Genomic DNA, 22,508 nt, shown 5'->3' with positions numbered 1-22,508 from the left:
CCCTGGTCAAAGTGGTCCCTAGTCAAAAAAAAAGGTTGGGAACTACTGATTTAGATCATAGAGTGCACCTCACTCATGGCTGAGATGCCGAATTGAGTCCATTGGGCCATAAAGTCCCCTTCCTTAATGAAAATAGTTAATTTCATTGGCATGAATCTCCCTCATCAACTACTGAGTCATATCCCAGACAGAGAGGTTTCAAATGAGACAAATATATTTTGTGCACTCTTCATCATAACAGATGTCACTAAGGCTGCATGTTTATACCATTGCAAAACAAATGAATTAAATCCTTAGAAATTCAAAGTGCTGAAAAAATAATTTCTGCAGACTGTTTATGCATTCTGAACAAATCTGAACTTTTTTTTACATGCTACTATATTTCCATCATGATTCCTTTGCATGTGTCTTCTGACTGTACTAGTCACAAAATATACCTACAGTTAAAGGGATATACAAGAAGCTGTCTTCACTGCCTAATGATCTTATGCAGTAAATCAGGGTTTGTTTGTTTTTTACTACCATCATTGTTCAGACATATTAACTGAAAAGTAAAAAAAAAAGCGACACAGTAAATTATTTATAAACTTTTTCAATTTGAGCAGCTTAAACTTCAGTTTGTCTACCATGCTACATCTTTTTTCTCCTTCAGCTTCCTTCTTTCTGAAAACATAATCCAGATATTTATTTAACCATAGATTACTTTGACCTAGGCAAGTATTCTGGGCACATACTACAAAACCAGCTTGGCATTAGTGTAGGCACAGCCCATGGAGATTATATAATGGGTAAGATTGTCAGATAAATATGGAAGAAAAATGTAAACAAACTGTTAGCTCCCCATACATCATGTTCTAAGCAAGAAGCAAGGCCTTATGTGTGTTTGCAGAACAACTGGATGTATTACACGAGTGATACAAGTTTTATGCTAGTGCCCTAACAGATTTCCAGTTTTAGAGAAATGTGTGACACCCTGATGTTAGTGATATGCGAAGTAGTTTTCCTGCCAGAACATTTTATACACACGCACACGCACACGCACACACACACAGATGCATGCACATACTTGGTGGCACTGATATCTGTGCACCGTTGTCCATGAACTCCCAAATTATGTTTCTTCTGCTTCAGCTTCTTCTCTTTCTTTTCTTGCATCTGTTTTTCAGCCTCTTCTTTTTCTTTTCTTCTTTTGAGAAGATAGGCTTGCTCCTGTTCTTGGATTTGTTTTTCTATCTCAGCTAAGTTCTGTAAAGCCTTAATCCTCTCTGAACGTTCTATCTCTTTGCCATCCAAAACCTAAGGAGAAGAGAAATTAAATAAAAGCACAAATACATCTTGTATTCAACATTGCTATTAAATTACTTTTATAAGGCTGTGGAAATTTCCAATAACTATTTCATATCCATAAAGTTTAGTGCCTTGTGTCTTGAGTAGGACTTGACTTCAAGATCTTACAAGATCCTGTACATTCAACAATACATTTTCTAAATTAAAAGAGAGTTAGCCAGTGTCAACAACAAGATAATCACAAATATTGACCTTTGGCTATTCTCTTTCTTTACATGGGAAGCAGACATCACAATAATTTAAGGGTTGTCTATCAAATAAAAATATTGATCAATCATGTGAGTTGTGATCAATCAAGTGACTGGATTTTTATTTGGCTAAAACCATAGACTAGAATGTTGCTTTTTTTTCACTGCAGCAGTTCCATTTTTAACAAGGACCTCAGACACCTTTCGGAATGGTGCACAGTATTTGTGTATGAATAAACATTTGTGTATATCAACGGTTCCCAAACTTATTTGGCCTACCCCCTGGAAATCAATTTTTCTAAATCTTTTTTTCTTTCTTTTATGCTTTCACTGCCCCCTTACAGTTATTCATCGCCCCCAAGTGCACCTGTGGCCATTACTGCTCCCCCCCCCCCCATCGCTGCAGCGCCCACCAGGGGATGGTAATGCCCATTTTGGGAATAACTGGTGTATATAGTGGACTCTCTGGATCAGCAATTCCCACTGACTACAGATTGTGAAGCCCCATATTGTTAATAGAAGTCATGTAAACATGGTCATGCTGGAGTATGAGCTTCCCATCACTGCCATTTAATAGTAGGAGGCATGATCATCCATGTTGTTTTCAATCTCTATGGGGTCCAGGAATCATATCCCATGGATACAATGGACCCACTGTTTACATTCACACCTATATAAATCTGCTGCCTATTAAACAGAGGCACATTTCTTGTTGATTTTTCTAGTTCTTTGGTATTTTTTAGTTATCTTCTGAGAAATAAGTCACATGAATTTTGATGGGCTTAGTCCAAACAATATACAACCACAGCTTAAAAGTTTCCTAATGGATGAATTTAAAGGATGAATCAATTAAATGTTGCACTGTAATTACATTGTGTGATAAATGCTTATCTGTATCTTGCATTACTCTGTTGGATGAGTAATTTCCAACCTCTGACTAGAGCTCTGAAAATTATTGATAAAAGTAATTAAGCAATCACTACCTTGCCTTTCTCCTCCCACCCTCTCCAAAATTTAGAAAGGCGAGGAGAAGGAATTTAGCAGCATCCTTGAGAAAAATTGGTTTTAGCATGAGCCTTTAGGGATTTCAAGCCACTTTGCACTAAATTAAATCCATCTCAATGACACTGCTAGGTTTCCACTCTTCCTCAAATCCATATGCTGAAATAGACAAGGATGATTTCTTTTATTGTTAATACTGGGACTTCTTCCTATTGAAAAAATAACCTACGTCACTCATTGTTAAAAAGAAATTCTAGCTACACACGTATATACTCGAGTAAAAACCAAACCGAATACAAGATGAGGCACCTAGTTTTACCACAAAAAGCTGGGAAAACTTACTGACTTGAATATAAGCCAAGGGTGAGAAATGCAGCAACTACTGGTAAATTTCAAAAAATAAAAATAGACACCAATAACATTATACTGAGATATCAGTAGGTCAAATATTTTTGAATATTTACAGAAAACTGTAATTTAATGTATGACTGTGATTAAACTCTGATTAAATCATTATTCTAGCCTTCTTCAATGTAAATATTTTTTACATATCCTTCCAAAAATAATAAATAGAGTAAAATAATAAATGTAATAATAATAATAATAATAATAATAATAATAATAATAAGTATCTGGGAGTGTTGCCATGTTTTTCTCTGGAATTCCTTGTCTCCATGAGTCCATTTGCTCTCTTGCTGTGAGCTGAATGTGGGCACATTAACTTTGCCAGTCACCCAAATGCATCTGTCAGCAGTTAAGAAAGCTGCTTTCTTTGGACTACAATTACCCAAATCCCCCACAATCCTTCACCTTGTAGCCAAATCCCAGTCTGCCTAGATTCTAGGAAGACTGAGATTCTTAGTGGCAGTGAAGAGGTATGCAAGGGGTGAGGGAGAAGGAGAGAAAGCACGCACTGTGTGAGGGAGGAGAGGAAGCCCATATGGGGCGAAGGAGGACAAGAGGAAGCACGTGCAGGGCAAGGGAGGAGGAGGAGGGAATGCATGTGCGGGGCAAGGGAGGAGGAGATGAATTGTGCATGGGGCAAGGGAGGAGGAGGGAGACCGCCTGTGGGGCAGGGGAGAAAAAACACGCACAGGGTGAGAGAGGAGGAGAGGAAGCATGCACAGGATGAGAGAGGAGAATACACATGGGGCAATGGAGGAGGAGACGCGTGCACGGGGCAAGGGAAGAGGAGAAGAAGTGCTCGTGGGGCGAGGAAGGAGGAAAGGAAGGAGAGCTGGGTTGCTGTGCGGAGAGGTGAGCTTCCTGACATGAAGACGTGAGGCTGCAAGAAGCCCTTCTTTCAGCCCCACACCTTCCCTCTAGGTCCCTCACCTGAGTATAAGCTGAGGGGGGCTTTTTCAGCCTTCAAAATGGCTGAAAAACTCAGCTTATAATCGAGTATATACGGTATATAATGCATATTACACTACTCATATTATTTTAACTACATTAAATTATATACAATGCATTTTATATTATATGCAATGTAAAATGGCCTAAAATTCCAACGTTAAAGTACAGCAATCACTCTCTTGCTTTTTAAAAGAAACAACATTGCCAATTTCATTATCCCAAAAGCAAGGCATCAGCAGTATGTTATCCTGACTTCCAAACTCCATCCTTGGAACAAAGGAGGGATTATTACCAGTGATATTTCAACTTTGACATACTCTGAGTTGATGAAGTGTAGCCACCACAAATTGTCTATAACCTTCAAAATCTGTGCATGGGTTGCCTATAAGGAAAAGCTCTCTAAGGTGGATATTATTTTTCAGATCCTTGATACTGGACAACTCTCCAATGAAATTAGCTGTCAGGTCTAGTTTCTGCAAGTCTTCGCAACCTGTTTGGAAAATGTGAGAGGTTTAAAATACTGTTATTATTATTTCTGCATTTAAAGAGTACATATATTCAGCTCCATGCCATTATGGGACACAAGTGCAACGTACATCTATTTTATGGACAGAAATAACAGATATTAAAACTGGCGTCTATTTTTTATTGAATTTATACCCCACTTTACTCATGGGATACAAGAAAAGCTAATTAAAGTCTTTGAGGTGGAGTTGGTACTTTCCCCTCTCTCCAGAATGATCCTTGACTCATCCTCAGGTCATATCAATACCCATAATTTTGGCCCCCAAACCTACACTCTACTAATACATAAGTTCAACTTATACATGAGTACATACAGTAATTGCCACATCAAACACCTACAGCAGGGACAGAAACAGCAAAATTACAAAGTCACTTCCTCTTTTTTCAACATTTTCCACCAGATGATTTAAAGAAAAAATTTTGACGGGTTGGAGCTATTTTAAGGTCTAACACTGCTTCAGGAAGCAGTTCACTCTTGACACTTTTTATGGATGGTTTGTAATATAATAGGAACTAGACCTGTACAAAAAGAAGCTAAGCCCTGCATAAAAACTACATCGTACGCTTTACCCACCATAAATTCATACTCTGCACCACATAATGAATCTTTCATAGTTCCCAGTTGTGGAACCTGCTGTCAAACTAGTTGCTCAAAAAACAAGGACAGGTGTGCTATGAAAACACATTGTTTTCCTCCAGTAATATTATGCTGCACTTAGGATATGTATATCCTTCTCACACTTCTCAACTAATAGAAGCTTCCTTTAGAAAACAAAGATCTTACCTTCCAAATTTTCAATTTTTTCAATATTGTTTAAAGCTATGTTTAAATATTCAAGCTTCTTCAATCTGCTAACATTTTCTGGAAAAAAAATAATTGCTATATTTGTTAATTTGTAAGGATATATTTAACATTTCCAACTTGAACACTCATACAGTAATTTTTAAAAGTATAACAACTAAGCAGAAACCAAGGCAGAGAATTTGTGAACTGTAGACAAAACATCAGTTAGTGAACTGTAGACAAAAACACCTAACAAGCTAAAATCTAAAAAGATTTGCATGGAGCGAAGTGAAGGGAATGCCTCGTAATTGAAAGTTTTCAGTGGATTAAACCAAACAATCCCTCTCTACCTAAAACATAGATGACCGGAGACTGAATTCAGTCCAAAATATAATCAGGGATTGTGACAGTAATACTCACAGTATGACTGGATCTCAGCAGTAGGATTAGAGAAATTGTCTCTTGCCATCGGCCCTATAATTCTTGGAGCTCATGGGTGTCTGCTTCACTGAACCACATAAGGAGCAAGACAGAATTCAGACTTTTATCTATCTCAGGCCCCTTATGCACTGCCAGATAATCCAGATTGTCAAAGAAGAAAATCCACGTTATCTGATTTGAAGTGGTCTGGAAAATCCAGATTAGCAAGATTTTTTTTAAAAAAAATGTATAGACTTCTGGCCACCCCCCCCCCCCCCCCATCCCTTTTTGGCAATTTGGGTATTGTTGTTATTGATAGCGTATATACTTGGCATTGGCTGAATATTCATTTTCTTTCGAGGCTCTTTCCTTCATTCCTCTTTTTCCCTCATTAACCTTGTCACTCCCACTTTTCTTCCTGTCTTTCCTTGCTTTCTCTCATACACCTTCGCCCTTCTTCTTTCCTTTTTCTTCCTTCTTTGTTCTTCTCTCCTTTTTCTTTCTTTCATTTTCTTCTTCATACCTCATACCTCATACCTTTTTCTCTTCCTTCTCTCCTTTTTTTCTTTCTTCCATTCTCTTCCCCATACCTTTAACCCTTCATTTTCTCTTCCTTCTCTCCTTCTTCTTTCTCCCCCTTCCTTCCCCCATTGCTTCTCCCTTTCTTTATTTTTCCTAGTTTTTCTTTCTCTCTATCTCCCTTCCTTCCTTCCTTCCTTCCTTCCTTCCTTTGTAGGCATCACTGAGGTACCAACCAACTAGCATACATTCATATACACTGACGTTTTCTATATATATCATTATATGTTTCTCTCTTAAAAGAAACCAAAGTGGCTAACTAAACTAAAAACAATACATTGCACAATATAAAACATTAAACATGTAAACACTAAATAGAATCAAATACACAGAACTATTAAAAATAAATGGTAAGAGCTCAATGGCCTCCATGGACTGAAAAATGGTTCCCAAAGCCTCCACAGTTGTCCAGCCCAGCTTTAGACCATTTTCAGTACATAAAAAGATAAATTATACATTCCTAAACAAGCATGCTTACCAATTTTAGGTATGAGGTTGTTTTGGAGATAGAGGATTTTCAAATCCCGGCACCATCTGTCCAGGTGTTCTATTCGCTCTATATCCTGTTGGTGCAAGGAGATTTCTTCCAAGGAAAAAATTTCACAATTGTTATGCTCCGATCGCTGCCTGACGAGTTCTTCTGTGACTGCAAAAACAGATCATAATACAGGCAGTCCCTGAGTTACAAACATCTGACTTGCAAATGACTCAGAGTTAAGAACAGGGGTGAGACAACAGGATGTGAGAGAAATCTACCCCTAAGGAAGGGAAGTTAAGGGGTGGAGGAGTTATTGCCATGGGGAAAAAGTGTTTCCACTGAAGGTTTATCCCCAATTCTTGTTTCCACAACAAGCCATTTTTTCAAAATCTAATGATCACATTGACATAAAGTGCAATGAAATATTCTGAACCAGGGTACAGACAGCAAAACAACATCACAGGGGTGTTAACCCTTCCCTATGCTATCCAAAACTTTTATTTTTATACACACACACACACACATACATACATATAGAGAGAGGGGGAGCTGGACTTATATTTGAAAAATGGACATGTTCCAACTTACAAACAAATTCAAGTTAAGAGCAAACCTACAGAGCCAAACAGCCCGGAAAACTCACAGCAACCGAGTGATTCTGGCCATGAAAGCCTTCGACAACACATAGAACCTATCTTGTTCGTAACTATTTATTTATTTATTTGCTGTTTTACAATTATATAGGCACATACATAAAACACGTTTATTATTGATAATTAATATTAATGATTATTAATAATTAATTATTAATATAGTAATATATATTGTATTTATTTATACCCTGCTTTATCTTCCCAAAGGGAACTCAAAGCAGCTTGACATAAATGCATTGGTATCCCATTTTAAATATACAAATATTAAAACTATTTTATTATTAATAAGTTGTATTAATATTTATTATTAATAATTAATATTCGTTATTATTATTATCAATGAAGCAGAAGTAGATGTTTTTCTGAAACTCCCTGCCTTTCTCCATTATCCAGCGAATATTGGCAATCTGGTCTCTCGTTCCTCTGCCTTTTCTAAACCCAGCTTGAACATCTGGCAACTCTCGCTCCATGTATTGCTGGAGTCTTCCTTGCAGGATCTTGAGCATTACCTTACTGGCATGAGAAATAAGGGCCACTGTACGGAAGTTGGAGCAGTCTTTCGCATTTCCCTTTTTTGGTATGGGGATATAAGTTGACTTTTTCCAGTCTGATGGCCATTCTTGTGTTTTCCATATTTGCTGGCAAATGGCATGCATCACCTTGAAAGCATCATCTTTTAAGATTTTAAACAGTTCAGCTGGGATCCCGTCGTCTCCTGCTGCCATTTTGTTAGCAATGCTTCTTAAGGCCCATTCAACCTCACTCCTCAGGATGTCTGGTTCTAATTCATTCACCACACCGTCAAAACTATCCTTGATATTATTATCCTTCCTATACAGATCTTCTGTATAGTCTCGCCACCTTCTCTTGATCTCTTCAGCTTCTGTTAGGTCCCTGCCATCTTTGTTTCTTATCATACCAATTTTTGCCTGAAATTTACCTCCAATGTTTCTAATTTTCTGGAAGAGGTCTCTTGTCCTTCCTATTCTGTTGTCTTCTTCCACTTCCATGCATTGCTTATTTAAAAATAGTTCCTTATCTCTTCTGGCTAACCTCTGGAATTGCGCATTTAACTGGGCATATCTCCCCTTATCACTGTTTCCATGTATTGCTGGAGTCTTAATTAATATTTATTATTATTAATAATAATTAATAATATATTAATATTAAATATTATCAATGTTATTAAATATTAAAATATTAGTATTAAAACAATACTGAGAAAATCCATAAAAACATAAAACCACTGCTGTTCCATTAAAATAATTATAATAATATTTATATAAGTATTATTATAATTATATAATTATTATATTATATAATTATATTTTATATATATATAATATAATTTTATTTTTTTACCATACCATTACCATATATGACTCTTACAACTGCATTTCATGACTGGAGAATAATGAAAAAAACATACACATTGTCAACATATCACCAATACATGTATTGCAATGTATATCTATACAATATACATAGGAAGATGCATCTACACCGTAGAATTAATGCAGTTTGGTGCCACTTTCAACTGCCATGCCTCAAGGCCAAGGGAGGCCAAAGACCTTGTGAAACTACAACTTCCAGGAAAGATGGTTGCTTACTTCGCACCATGGCCACTGCTGCTTCCTTTCTTCAGTTCTCTTTCGCCAACAGCCAATCACGGACGCGGTATTCGGTTGCCACGGCAACCCTTTCGCCAACCGCCAGTAGCGGACGCGGCGCCTTTGGTTGCCCTGGCAACCGTGCGCCGCGTGCGCTATTGGCAGTTGGCGAAAGGGGCGGAGCCTCTCTGCAAAGAGGTAAAGCGAACAAAGTGGAAAGCAGACTACATTAACTTCCGGTCTCCAAACGACTGCGAGAATGTCCAGACTCTTTTCTTTCTCGAGTCTCCCTTGATCCAAAATGCTTGAGAACAGAAGTATTTTGGATATCAAACTATTATTTAATATTTGTAATATACGGAATGAGATTTCTTGCAGATGGGAGCCTAAATAATCAGTTCATTAATGTTTCCTACACACTTTATTATGCACATTGCTAGAAGAAAGTCATTGTGTACTATTGACTATGATTATTATTTTATTTATATCCTGTGTTTTTTTAAATCTGCTTTGATGGATTTTAACTATGACTTTTTTAATGCTGCTTGTGTTTTATTCTACTTTAAAGTTTGCATTTTTGTATATTTTAAATTGTATGGTAATGCTTTTAGGTCAAGCTGCTTTGAGTCCCCTTTGGGGAGATAAAGCAGGGTATAAATAAATACAATATATATTACTATATTATTATTATTATTAATATTATTAATAATATAATATTAATTAATAATAATATTAATTATTATTATATTATTAATATAAAAATATTATTATTATCTCCCCAAAGGGGACTCAAAGCAGCTTGACATAAAAGCATTAGCATACAATTTATTTATTTAATTTATTTATTATTTAAACTTATATGCCGCCACTCCCCTCGGGCTCAGAGCGGCTTACAAGAATAGGCTAAAATCTAACAAAATTTAAAAGCAATTTAAAACAATTTAAAAACAACACTATCAAACATTAAAAGCCTGTCGGAACAGATATGTCTTACATGCCCTGCGGAAAGCTGTTAAGTCCCGCAAGGCACGGACTTCAGGTGGCAGAGCATTCCAGAGTGATGGTGCCACTGCTGTGAAGGCTCTGCATCTGGTTGCTGTTAGACGCAAGGTCTTGACACTGGGGACTTCCAATAGATCTTGGTCCTCAGAACAGAGGGATCTCTGGGGTTGGTAGGGGGTGAGGCGGTCCCTCAGGTACATCAGCCCCAGACCATGCAAGGCCTTAAAGGTGAGTACCATCACTTTGAAAGTGATCCGGTGCTCAACTGGTAACCAATGCAGCTGTAGTAAGATTGGTGTTATGTGGCATCTCATCGGAATTCCCGCAAGAAGCCGAGCAGCTGCATTTTGTACCAACTTGAGCTTCCGAATCACCAACAGAGGAAGGCCAATGTAGAGGGTGTTACAGTAGTCCAGTCTTGAGATGACTGTGGCCTGGATCACCGTAGCTAGGTCGTCCCTGGACAGGGAGGGGGCCAGCTGTCTAGCCTGCCACAGGTGAAAGAAGGTAGTTCTACTAATGGTGGAGACCCGGGTCTCCATCATCAGCAGAGGGTCCAAAAGGATTCCCAGACTCTTTACCAATGATGACAGGTGTAACGCCTCACCATCCAGGGTAGGCAGCTGGATGTCCCCACTGCCCGGTCGACCCAGCCATGGGATCTCCGTCTTTGCTGGATTCACCCTCAACCTGCTGGCACGCAACCATCCAGTAACAGCCTCGAGGCACTGATGGAAATAATCGGGTGCAGAGTCCGGTCGGCCTTCCATCTTCAGCACCAGCTGAGTGTCATCGGAATACTGATAACACTCAAGCCCAAAACCTCGAAGCAGCTCAGCAAGTGGTCGCATATAGATGTTAAACAACAGAGGGGAGAGAATGGCCCCCTGAGGAACCCCACAAGATAGAGAGGACCTCTCAGAGACCAGGCCTCCCCTCTCCACTCACTGTCCACGGTTGTGAAGAAAGGAGGACAGCCAATTTAAAGCTGTCCCCCAACAGCAAGGCCAAAAGATTTATGTCAAGCTGCTTTGAGTCCCCTTTGGGGAGATAAAGCAGGGTATAAGTAAATACAATATATATTACTATATTAATAATATTAATATTATTAATATAATATTAATTAATATTAATAATATTAATTATTATATTATTAATAATATAATAATTATTAATATAATAATATTATTATTATCTCTCCAAAGGGGACTAAAAACAGCTTGACATAAAAGCATTAGCATACAATTTAAAATATACAAAAATGCAAACATTAAAGTAATCACCACCATCATTATTATTAATGATGATGGTGATTGGCACACTGAGTGCAGTTCCTAAAGACCTTGGCCTGGACTTAAAAACAATCGGCGCTGACAAAAATCACCATCTGTCAGCTGCAAAAGGCCGCCCTACTTGGGTCTACATGTATTATTCACCGACACATCACATAGTCCTAGACGCTTGGGAAGTGTCCAACGTGTGATCAAATACAAAAAGTCAGCATAGTGATCTTGTTTGCAATGTACTAATCTTGTTATATATCAAATAATAATAATTGCCAGAATTATTAATAATAAGAATAATAAGCCAGAACTGAAAAGTCATCAACGGATCCCAAATGTAGACTCTGCAAGGAAGCAGATGAAACAATAAATCACATCTTTAGCTGCTGAAGATAGCGCAGACAGACTACAAGCAGAGGCATAACACCATTGCTTAGAGGATTCATTGGAACTTGTGCCACAAATACCATCTGCCTGCGACAAAGAATTGGTGGGATCACAAGCTAGAAAGAATTACAGAGAATGAACACGCCAAATTCTTCTTGGACTTCCGGATTCAGACAGACAGAGTTCTGGAGCACAATATTCCTGACCTCACAATCATGTTAGAAAACAAAGTATGGATCGTCGGTGTCGCAATCCCAGGTGACAGCAGGATTGAAGAGAAACAACTGGAAAAGCTGACATGATATGAGGATTTAAAGATCGAACTGCAAAGACTGGCACAGACCAGTAAAAGTGGTCCCAGTGGTGATCGGCACACTGGGTGCAGTGCCTAAAGACCTTGGCTTGCACTTAAACACAATTGGCGGTGACAAAATTACCGTCTGCCAGCTGCAGAAGACCATCTTACCGGGATCTGCACGCATCATTCGCCGATACATCACACAGTCCTCGACACTTGGGAAGTGTTCGATGTGTGATCCAATTCAACAGCCAGCAGAGTGCCTGCTGTGGACTCATCTTGTTGTTTTTCAAATAATAATAATAATAATAATTATTATTATTATTATTATTTATATCCTGCCACCAGTAGTTTCTTAAAAGATTTTTTCTTTCAAGAGTTTGTTTACAGTGCTCTTAAAAACCTTGTAACAAAATGTCATAGCCAAAAAGTAGCTAGTTGCATTCTAAAGTAACATTGCTTCCTTGTTACTCTAAATGTCTTTGAAAAAAGTTACCTTTTTAACAGAAGTTAATTGCAACAGTATGTCAAAGCTGATAATCTGTTCAAGTAAGTGAAATGTCCCCACCTTGACATTATAATAAAGGGCCAACTTTATATATTGTACAGTAGACTCCCAGGCACCATCTACACTGCCATCTAATTCAGTTTCATGATGTATTTTAACTGCATTATTTGACAGTGGAGACTCAGGCCCCTTCTACACTGTCATGTAACCCAGATTATCATAGCAGATAATCCACATAATCTGTGTTGAACTGGATGATCTGAGTCTACACTGCTATATAATCCAATTCAAAGCAGATAATCCAGATTTTATATGGCAATGTAGAAGGGACCTAATTTACATGAAGTCATTATTTTTTATTTATTTATTTACAACATTTCTGCTGTGCAACATACTGGCTGTTAGGAATTGTGGAAGTTAAAACACCTGGAGGGCCTAAGTTTGCTCATGCCTGATCTATATTGTAGAATTGATGCCGTTTGAGACCCTGTTAACTGCCACCGCTCAATGCTATGGAGTCATGGGAGTTGTAGTTTCACAAGATCTTGAGCCTTCTCCTACCAGACCACAACTCCTACAACTCCATGGTGGATGCATATGGTGGGATGTGCAATGCTGGTGTTCACCCCTCGTGCAATAAAGTTCTGGGATATTTTCAAGGCCACCAAACAACTAAGAGCACAGAAAACTAATCAGGCTTCTCTCAGTCAAATTGAAACAGCTGGATGTCATGAACTGCATTTTCTAGCCGGGCAGAAAACATGCACTGCTTTGAAGTTCCAATCTCAGTTTAAATTGCTGAATCTAATCTATTACCTTTCCACTTACTAGTGACTCATTCTTTCTGCAAGATCTATTTTGGAACTAAATTTAGCTGCCAGCCTCAGGGCCAGGAAACCTGGCTGAACGCTCTCCTGTTTCTTCTCCATCCTCTCGCTTTTTATTGCCTGGCCTAATGAGTTTTGGGGAGCGTGAACGCTGGAGCACCTTTGTGTCATTTCAACTACCTTAATAAAGACATTTCCCAATGATTGATGTTTGTTTGTTTTTTTGCAATCATATATTGAATGGAAAGCATACATTCTGGTACTGTGCCAACTTTTTGTGCCAATAAAGTTTTGGACAATAAAAGGAATAGTGAAAAATGCACAGATATTAAAAGTAGGGACTCCTCGGTAATCTTGGTCATCAGACTTTTGCTCATCACATCAAATTTGGTTGTGATATCATGCAAACTTGAAATTATTCTCTGCTTTGTTCCTAACAGTTCAAAGAGACAGCCAGGGATATCAGTCTAACAGCTGAGAAACCTGAATTGCATCAATACTAGTGGACATTTACCACTAAGGAGAAGATTGACGCAAGCGAGTTTTTAACTATTCTCAGAAAGATCATACTTTACAAAAAGTTACGATCTCTAACAAGGCCGTGCCTTTCCAAGATTATTATTATTTCAAATAGTGTGAATACCAATTAATCTCAAAAGGCTTTCCAAAAGCCTGTGGCAATTTCTGATTTTCCCAAGACAAAAAATATTTGCACTATTGGACCTATTAAATCAACATCTTTATTGTGAAATAGATATTATGTTGTTGTTGTTCATTCATTCAGTCGTCTCTGACTCTTCGTGACCTCATGACCAGCCCACGCCAGAGCTTCCTGTCGGCCTCACCACCCCCAGCTCCTTCAAGGTCAGTCCAGTCACTTCAAGGATGCCATCCATCCATCTTGCCCTTGGTCGGCCCCTCTTCCTTTTGCCTTCCACTTTCCCCAGCATAATTGTCTTCTCCTACCTAGATATTATAGGTACATATAATATCTACCTATCTATTATAGATACGTATATAATACATATTCATGATCAAATTTGTCTGCAGTGATAACTAGCTTGATGCAGCAAGTGTGGTGTGGATGGTAGCCAATTGTCCATGCCTGTGAGGAAGGCTACACTACAACATTTTTGGCCGTTGTTGTTGCTGTTAATACCCTGCTTTCCTTTCTTCAACAAGACTCAAAGTAGCTGTTGTTTATGGTGCTGGGAGGGCATTTGTAGATAACTTTTCCCCCAAATCCCTGGGCTTTGGGGCTCTAAAGGGAATTTGGGAATTATTAAAGAAGGTGTCCTGCCTGTCTTTGCTCCTCTACCTGTGGAGCTCATATTCAAGGCCAGAATCTAGATTATGGATAGACTGCTGGGTAAACTGCAGTATAATGCCAAGGTTTTCTTGCTTACAGTTGATTACAGTCGGCAACAATAAAATGATACTCCAAAACATGTATAACCTTGAAGTAAATAAAGCAGAGACTGGAGGTGTCCAAGCTTGGGTTTGTATATGGAAAGACTCATGAGCTCAGTTCAGTTTTAGTAATAAAAATATATTTCTGAGTATAATGATCTTTCTGCTCAGTCCCTCTCATAGTCCATTAATAGGTCCTGAAAATGCAGAGGCGACCCTAGGTAATTTTCAATGGTAAGCAAACAGTATTTTGGTGCCTCCCCCACCACCAATCACTGATATATATTTTCTGTTCGTCGTGGGAGTTCTGTGTGCCATATTTGGTTCAGTTCCATCATTGGTGGAGTTCAGAATGCTCTTTGACTGTAGGTGAACTATACATCCCAGTAACTACAACTTGCCTATGTCAAGGTCTATTTTCCCCCAAGAGTGCCTCAAGAGCGCCCCTGGGCAAAATCAACTATACTGCAAATGCTTACTTTGCATAATGGGTTGAGCCGCCCTGTGAACATGTAGCCGCAGGCCCCACTATGGTCACTGTTAAGATCTATTTTTTTGCATCCTCTCCACCTTCCCCACCCTATATTGTTCTGTACTATCCTTGGCCTAGCCCTCTTAGATGGTTTAGGCCCACTCGACTACCCCAGCCCTTAGCAACTCATTCCAGATAGCAGAACAGTGTTTAAATTTGGTTTTAATTGTATAAGTTTGGTGTTAATAATTTTGTGTTTTGTTTTGAATACTCTGTATATTTCTTCTGTGTTATTGCATGTGTGGGAATCACCCTGAGTCCACCAGGGGAGATGGAGCTGTATATAAATAAAGTATTATTATTATTATTATTGACACAAAAGCACAGTACGTCACAGCAAACAAGATCTATATGATGGATTTTGTATCACAAAATCACAAGTCGAACACTTCCCAAGCGTCTAGGACTGCGTGATGTATTTTTGAATGATGTACGCAGATCCAAGTAAGGTGGCCTTTTGCAGTTGACAGATCGTTATTTTGTCGATGTTTATTGTTTCCAAATGCTGGCTGAGATCTTTTGGCACGGCACCCAGTGCGCCAATGACCACTGGGACCACCTGTACTGGTTTATGCCAGAGCCTTTGCAGTTCGATTTTGAGGTCTTGATACCGGCTGAGTTTTTCCTGTTGTTTTTCCTCAATGCGACTGTCACCTGGTATGGCAACATCAACAATCCAGACTTTTTTCTTTTCCACAATCGTGATGTCTGGTGTATTGTGTTCCAATGGGTGCCACCTTGTCATGGTGGGGGACTTAACTGCTCCAAGGATGCTGGGAGCTGTGCTGGAGGTAGTGCAACTACCAGCAGGTCCAACCAAGCCAGAGAGGTCTCAGCTGAGGAGTGGAACCAAGAGCACCTAATCCATTAGCACTATGGAGAAGCAAACCAAAATGAAGTCTATACTGGCTCGGTCGACGCCCAGGAGAAAAAGGACCATGGTGGATGCTGCTGATTCTGGACATCCATCGACAAGTGGGCTACAGAATCAAAATACAAATGAACCATCACAGAAGCGGCAGGAATACACAATGCCAGAAAACCACACATTATTATTATTATTATTATTATTATTATTATTATTATTATAGCTGTATTTGTCACCTGATACTGAAGTTCAAGTAACATGTTCAAATGTAGATTTCTCATAGCTTAAAAATCTGCCCTTCCTTGGAATTACAGGTATAACAGATAAATAATACAAAACCCTTGATCTTCTCTACATTGAAAATATAATAGCCCAGAGATAGGGTAACCCTGGCAAAGCTGGATTGTATGCTTGGCATCATTATTTATCAATTATGTGAATTCTTTTCTTCCTCGAGTGGTCTTTGAATCTTACAACATTCTTGTGAAGTAGGCTTTTAAAATAAGACACAATGGCTTCTCCAAGCTGGAGCTGCAGTGGCACAATGGGCAAAACTGTTGAATCTGCTGACCTAAAGGTTGGCAGTTCGAAACTGCAGGTCAGGGTGAGCTCCCGCTGTTGGCCCTTGCTCCTGCCAACCTAGTGGTTTGAAAACATGCAAATGTGAGTAGATCAATAGGTACTGCTTTGACGGGCAGGTAATAAAGGCACCCTTGCAGCCATGTGTCTACAGACAACAGGCTCCTTGGCTTGGAAATGGAAAAAGTGCACTTCCCCATTTCCGGAGTTGAGCACCGCCTCCAGAAACCGGAGATGAAAGGGGAAATCTTTACCTTTGTTCTTTGTATTTGTGTGTCATTGTTATTTCACTTTATTAAAGGCACTCAATAGTTGCCTATCCATGTATGTTGTAATCCGCTCTGAGTCTCCTCAGGGAGATAGAATGGAATATAAATAAAGTGTTATGTTGTGTTATTTATTATAGTGAATATAGTGTGAAAGTTCTTATCAAAATTGTAGCTTGTGAAATGGCTTTTTAACAATGTTTCCACTGAAAAGATTCCAGAATAATATGAAAATAAATGAGATTCTGAAGGGATGTGATGACTATCTCATGCTGGCTGTACAGACTGACCATAGTTGGCATTGACAGGGGAATTGCACAAAACCGTAGGAGAACCTGGTGGAAAAGAGAGGGAAAGAGAGTTATTCCAAAGCACACCTAAAAACATAAAATATATAAATGAGTAATAGCCCCCTTTTAATGAAAAAAGACAAGCCAAATAAATAATTTTCAGCCACTGAGGAATCAAGAGGAAGGAGAAGTCAATTGATGGGAAGAGAATCGGATCAGGAACTATCCAAGGTACTTAACTTTAATGTATTGTCAAAGGCTTTCATGGCTGGAATCGCTGGGTTGTTGTAGGTTTTTTCGGGCTGTATGGCCATGGTCTAGAGGCATTCTCTCCTGACCTTTTGCCTGCATCTATGGCACCTCTGAGGATGCTTGCCATAGATGCAGGCGAAACGTCAGGAGAGAATGCCTCTAGACAACCCACTGCTTAACTTTATTTTGGGAATAGGTTTTAGTACCTCAGACAATGCCTTTAAATTCAAACTAAAAGCTGGAGTGATTTCAGCACTACAGTGGCATTAGACCCCATTCTCCCCATCCTTAAGTAGCAATTGAATGAAGAAAATTATTACATCTGTGAGTCCGTGAACAATGTTTACTTTTCTCTCCATATAACACTTAAAACTTCAGACAGATTCTCACTTTAGGAGCTTTATTAACACGAATGGTAATGCTAATACTGTAACATCACATCACAAATACCTCCTTTTTGGAGAATTAGACCCTTTGTGAAAAATTATCATTTCCAGAGAATAAAGAAAAGTTGGCTTACAAATCAAAATGATGATCAATAGTGAGCAAGTTAGCAGAGCAGGAAGGAGAACTCCCAAGAAGAACCTGGAACCACAAGAATAACTTTCAGTCAGTTTCAAGCCAAGGATCCAGTTCCAGATGCAGTCGCAGAGTCATAAAAGTTGACACCATTGTCCTATAGCTATACGCCAAAACAGGATCCACAAATCTTGATATCCCTGAACTTCAGTCAAACAGTGGCACAATGGGTTAAACTCTTGCGCCAGCAGGACTGCTGACCTACATGAATCTGGGGAGAGTGCATTGAGCTCCCTCTGTTAGCTCCAGCTCTCCATGCAAGGACATGAGAGAAGACTCCCACAAGGATGGTAAAACATCAAACATTTGGGCATCTCCTGGATGATGTCTTTGCAGGCGGCCAATTCTCTCACACCAGAAGTGATTTGCAGTTTCTCAAGTCACTCCTGACATGAAAAAAAGTCAAACGGGTGTAGCAGTCTTAGAAATCTAATAGCCTACACTACCTGTTCAAGACCATGTTGTTCACCAATATTTACATGATATATAGGGAAAGCTACAACAAACTTGTGTGGCTGAGAAATTTCCCTCCCCCACACAATCATATAGTTGGAAGAGACCCCAAATACAATCCATCCCAACCTCATTCCGCTATGTAGGAAAACACAATGAAATCACTCCCGACAGATGGTCATTCTGCCTCTATTTATAAACCTCCAGAGAAGGAGACTCCAACACCAAAACACTTCTGTATGGGAATCTACACAAGCATAAGATACAAACAGGTTTCCAAACAGTTTCCAAAAAAGTATTATATATATGATTTCATTTACCTTACACAGAGAGAAATGATCAAACACATGGACAGCAGGATCATGGGGTAGAGCTCATTTCGTATTACAATAGATTCTATTTGAAAGAGAGACTGAAAGTTAATGGAAGTATTGTTTTCATGCTTCTAATGGTAGCATGCCTTATATTTTATTCATTTGTGATTAAAATATTTATATGCCAGCCTCTGTCTGAAGCGCTGAGGATGGCTTATAAGAGAATCAATTTTAAGTGATAAATAATAACAATAATGTCAAAACATTGAAAGTATTTTAATCCCAAATAATCCAGCGTTACATGTCCACTAGCTCTGATAGTTAAGGGATGCTTGAAGGACCTTAAAAAAAAAAGTAACTTCCCTAAGACCTAATCTTGCCTGGAAAGATAATTGAACAGAGAGAGGGGTCTACAGTTGAAGACAGTTCCATCCTGTCTCCTGTGCTTTACTAATAATATAATACAATACAATATAATATATTGTATATAAATATAATATTTATAATATTATAATATAATACAGTATAATACTACTAATAATAATACAATATTTAAATTATATATATTTATATTACATGTAATAATACTAATAATATTGCAATATAATGGTGTAGTACAATATAGTAACATATAATACTGATATTGTACTATGCTAATAATTTAAGGTATGTGTGTTTGTGTGTGTGTGTATATATATATATATATATATATATATATATATATATCTTGTAAGCCGCTCTGATTCCCCTTTAGGGTGAGAAGGGCGGCATATACTGTATATACTTGAGTATAAGCCTAGTTTTTCAGCCCCCTTTTAGGCTGAAAAGGTTCCCCTTGGCTTATACTCGAGTCAAGGTTATTTATTATTTTACTTTGTTATTAGTATCATTTTATTACATGAATTACTTTAATATATTTATTATTATTATTATTATATTTACATTACTTTATTATTATTTTATTACATTTATTATTTATTTATTATTAGTATTATTTATTTACTCTTTATTATTATTACATTTATTATTTTACCTTATTGTTACTACATTTATAACTTTACTCTGTTATCACTGTTATTACATTTCCATTATTTTACTCTATTATTATTATTATTATTATTATTATTATTATTATCATCCTGACACAAAAACACAGTATGACACAGCAAATGAGGTATATATGCTGGATTTCATTATTATTATTATTATTATTATTATTATTTTACTATCTTTATTATTATTGGAAGGATACATAAGCACATTTACACTGAAGATTAGAATAATGATTTAATCAGAGCTTAAGATCTTATCTTAAATTACAACTGAACATAGGAATTGGTATAAAGGATTATGATTGCGGATTCTGATTTTGATTTGTTTGCTGAGGCGCACGTCTATGTTAATGTTTGCTTGATTTGATATGTTTTGTATAATGTGTTTTAACTGCCTTTTTGATGCTGTTGTGTTAACCTTTACTATGTAAACCGCCTTGAGTCGTCTTTTTGGCTGAGAAAGGCGGTATAGAAGTAAAGCAAATAAATAAATAAATAAATAATAAATTACAGTTTTATGTAAATATTCAAAAACATTTAACCTACTGATGCCTCAATTAATTTAATTTTATTGATATCTATTTTTATTTTGAAAGTTATCAGTAACTCCTGCATTTCCCACCCTCGGCTTATACTCGAGTCAATAAATTTTCCCAGCTTTTTGTGTTAAAGTTAGGTGCCTCGGCTTATATTTGGGTTGGCTTATACTTGAGTATATACGAAAAATGGCACAAATAAATAAATAAATAGCATTCTAGGATTCTATATAAGGAGTAAGCAAGATGGAGTCTAATGGATAGACTTTTTATCTCCCGTCCACCATCTCATCCTGATCAAGGCTAACCCTTTTGGGATCCAAACATTTCCTGTCTTTCCTTCACTTTCCGCCTCTGAAAGAGAAGAGGAAGGGGAGGAAAGGGTGGGGAGGGGACTTGGGGAGAACCCCCCCCCCCCCAAATAGCCCATCCGCCCTGCTCTGGCCCACCATGCAGCCCCCAAGTTAGAAAGTTTGCCCATGGCTGCCTTAACCCATTGACATAACCATCTACTTGAGGCCATAGAGCAGATTATTGAGGGCGAAAGTGTGCCATACAATGCAATCTCGAAGACTGAACAGGCCTTGAATAGCATATATCCCCCAGCACAAGAAAGGTTTGTAAAAGAGAGGCTAATGAGAAATGAATACTGCAGTTCCATGTTTGCATAAATGAGGTTAAATCATACTGGCCTCTTAAGCAGAATTAACCCATAAGCAAGCTAATTAATCCCCCTGCTTTTGTTTCCGCCATGTCCAACACAACTGTACAGCTGTTCGGGGAAGCATTTCCTCTATGTCTCTGCTGCTGCTCTATTTCTGTTCTTGCAAACACTTCTGAGCATTTTAAATGGCACAGCATAGACGGCCAGCTAATTAGATAGATAAGCAGACAGATAGACAGGAATAAAATAATGCTGTTCCATTATAAAAGAGCAGGCAGAGGCAAATGAACAGTAAGCTAAAGGTCACTTAATATCTGCATGGAATCTTTCACTTTTAGCGGGCTTTAGAAAAGCAATGGACAGGTAGCACATAAATACCACAGGTCTAAAGAAGCGAATAATATTAAAAACAAACTACAGCTAAACATAGATCAGTAATAATGGAAACATTTTTAAACCCACCGGAAGAATTAAATGGTTTTTCATAAGAGCACTCTTCTTCTGCCAAAGGAAAGACGCAAGGGGAATGGCGTTGCTGCCTTGATTTTGCAAAAGGAAGACCTTTCGAAGGAGGGAATCTGCCTGGAGCTGCACCATGTCCTTCTGCCCTTTGAGGTGTGTGTCCCAATGCAGCATCAGCAATACCTATAAAATGTCACATAAGGTTGTTCGTTGTGATTGAAAATGCTAATGCTCTATAGTCTAAACAGAAAAGCTGGGAAATTCTTAAAATGGAGAATATATATATATATATATGTGTGTGTGTGTGTGTGTGTGTGTATATCTATATATATATTCATGTCAGGAGCGACTTGAAAAACTGCAAGTCGCTTCTGGTGTGAGACTTGGCCTTCTGCAAGGATGTTGCCCAGGGGGTGCCCGGATGTTTTGATATTTTACCATCCTTGTGGGAGGCTTCTTTCATGTTCCTGCATGCAAAGCTGGAGCTGACAGAGGGAGCTCATCCATGCCCCTTCCGAATTTGAACCCCTGACCTGTCAGTCTTAAGTACTGTTGGCATGGGTTTAACCCATTGCACCACCACAGGCTCCTCAGTTTTATATCATTTATAATAATATAAATGATAGAGAAGGATGAAGGAAGACGTGTGCGAATGAAACATTTGTGAGACTGTTCTGGGGTCAGAATTCAGAACTTTGGTAAATCTGGCTCCTTCTACACTATATCCCAGGATCTAATCCCAGATTATTTGATTATCCTAGATTATATGGCAGTGGAGACTCATATAATCTAGTTCAAAGCACCTAATCTGGAATCAGATCCTGGGATATAGCCTCTACTAAACTTTATACTAAAATATGGAGGACATTCATCATCTCATTAACCATCAACTGTGATAGCTGCCCCCCTTTCCCCTGAATAATAATAATAATAATAATAATAATAGAATAAACTCAACTTTCTAGTTGATAATTGTTTTCCATTGAGTCTGGACTAGGAAACTA

The 22,508-nt window shown here is 38.2% G+C and overlaps 2 protein-coding genes across 2 annotated transcripts in view; both read right to left on the bottom strand.

Moving 5' to 3' along the window:
- DNAAF11 (dynein axonemal assembly factor 11) overlaps positions 1-9,016 on the bottom strand; it is a 37,355-nt gene extending 28,339 nt beyond the window's left edge. The window contains exons 1-5 of the mRNA XM_060775887.2: positions 8,943-9,016; positions 6,680-6,847; positions 5,203-5,280; positions 4,211-4,383; positions 1,067-1,296 (exon numbers count right to left, since the gene is read on the bottom strand). Of these exons, the coding sequence (XP_060631870.2) occupies positions 1,067-1,296; positions 4,211-4,383; positions 5,203-5,280; positions 6,680-6,847; positions 8,943-8,952 (659 nt within the window). The 5' untranslated portion in view covers positions 8,953-9,016. The remainder of the gene's footprint in view (positions 1-1,066; positions 1,297-4,210; positions 4,384-5,202; positions 5,281-6,679; positions 6,848-8,942) is intronic.
- A 7,233-nt stretch (positions 9,017-16,249) lies between these two features.
- Positions 16,250-22,508, bottom strand: part of TMEM71 (transmembrane protein 71) — a 29,330-nt gene continuing 23,071 nt past the window's right edge. The window contains 4 exon segments of the mRNA XM_060771708.2: positions 16,250-17,237; positions 17,965-18,029; positions 18,797-18,872; positions 21,505-21,687. Coding sequence (XP_060627691.2) covers positions 17,170-17,237; positions 17,965-18,029; positions 18,797-18,872; positions 21,505-21,687 — 392 coding nt within the window. The 3' untranslated portion in view covers positions 16,250-17,169.

The sequence above is a fragment of the Anolis sagrei genome, chromosome 4 (assembly GCF_037176765.1).
Source record: "Anolis sagrei isolate rAnoSag1 chromosome 4, rAnoSag1.mat, whole genome shotgun sequence".
In the NCBI taxonomy this organism is placed as follows: domain Eukaryota; kingdom Metazoa; phylum Chordata; class Lepidosauria; order Squamata; family Dactyloidae; genus Anolis; species Anolis sagrei.
Note: the sequence above shows the minus strand (reverse complement) of the source record. Positions and strands in the feature narration are given on the sequence as shown.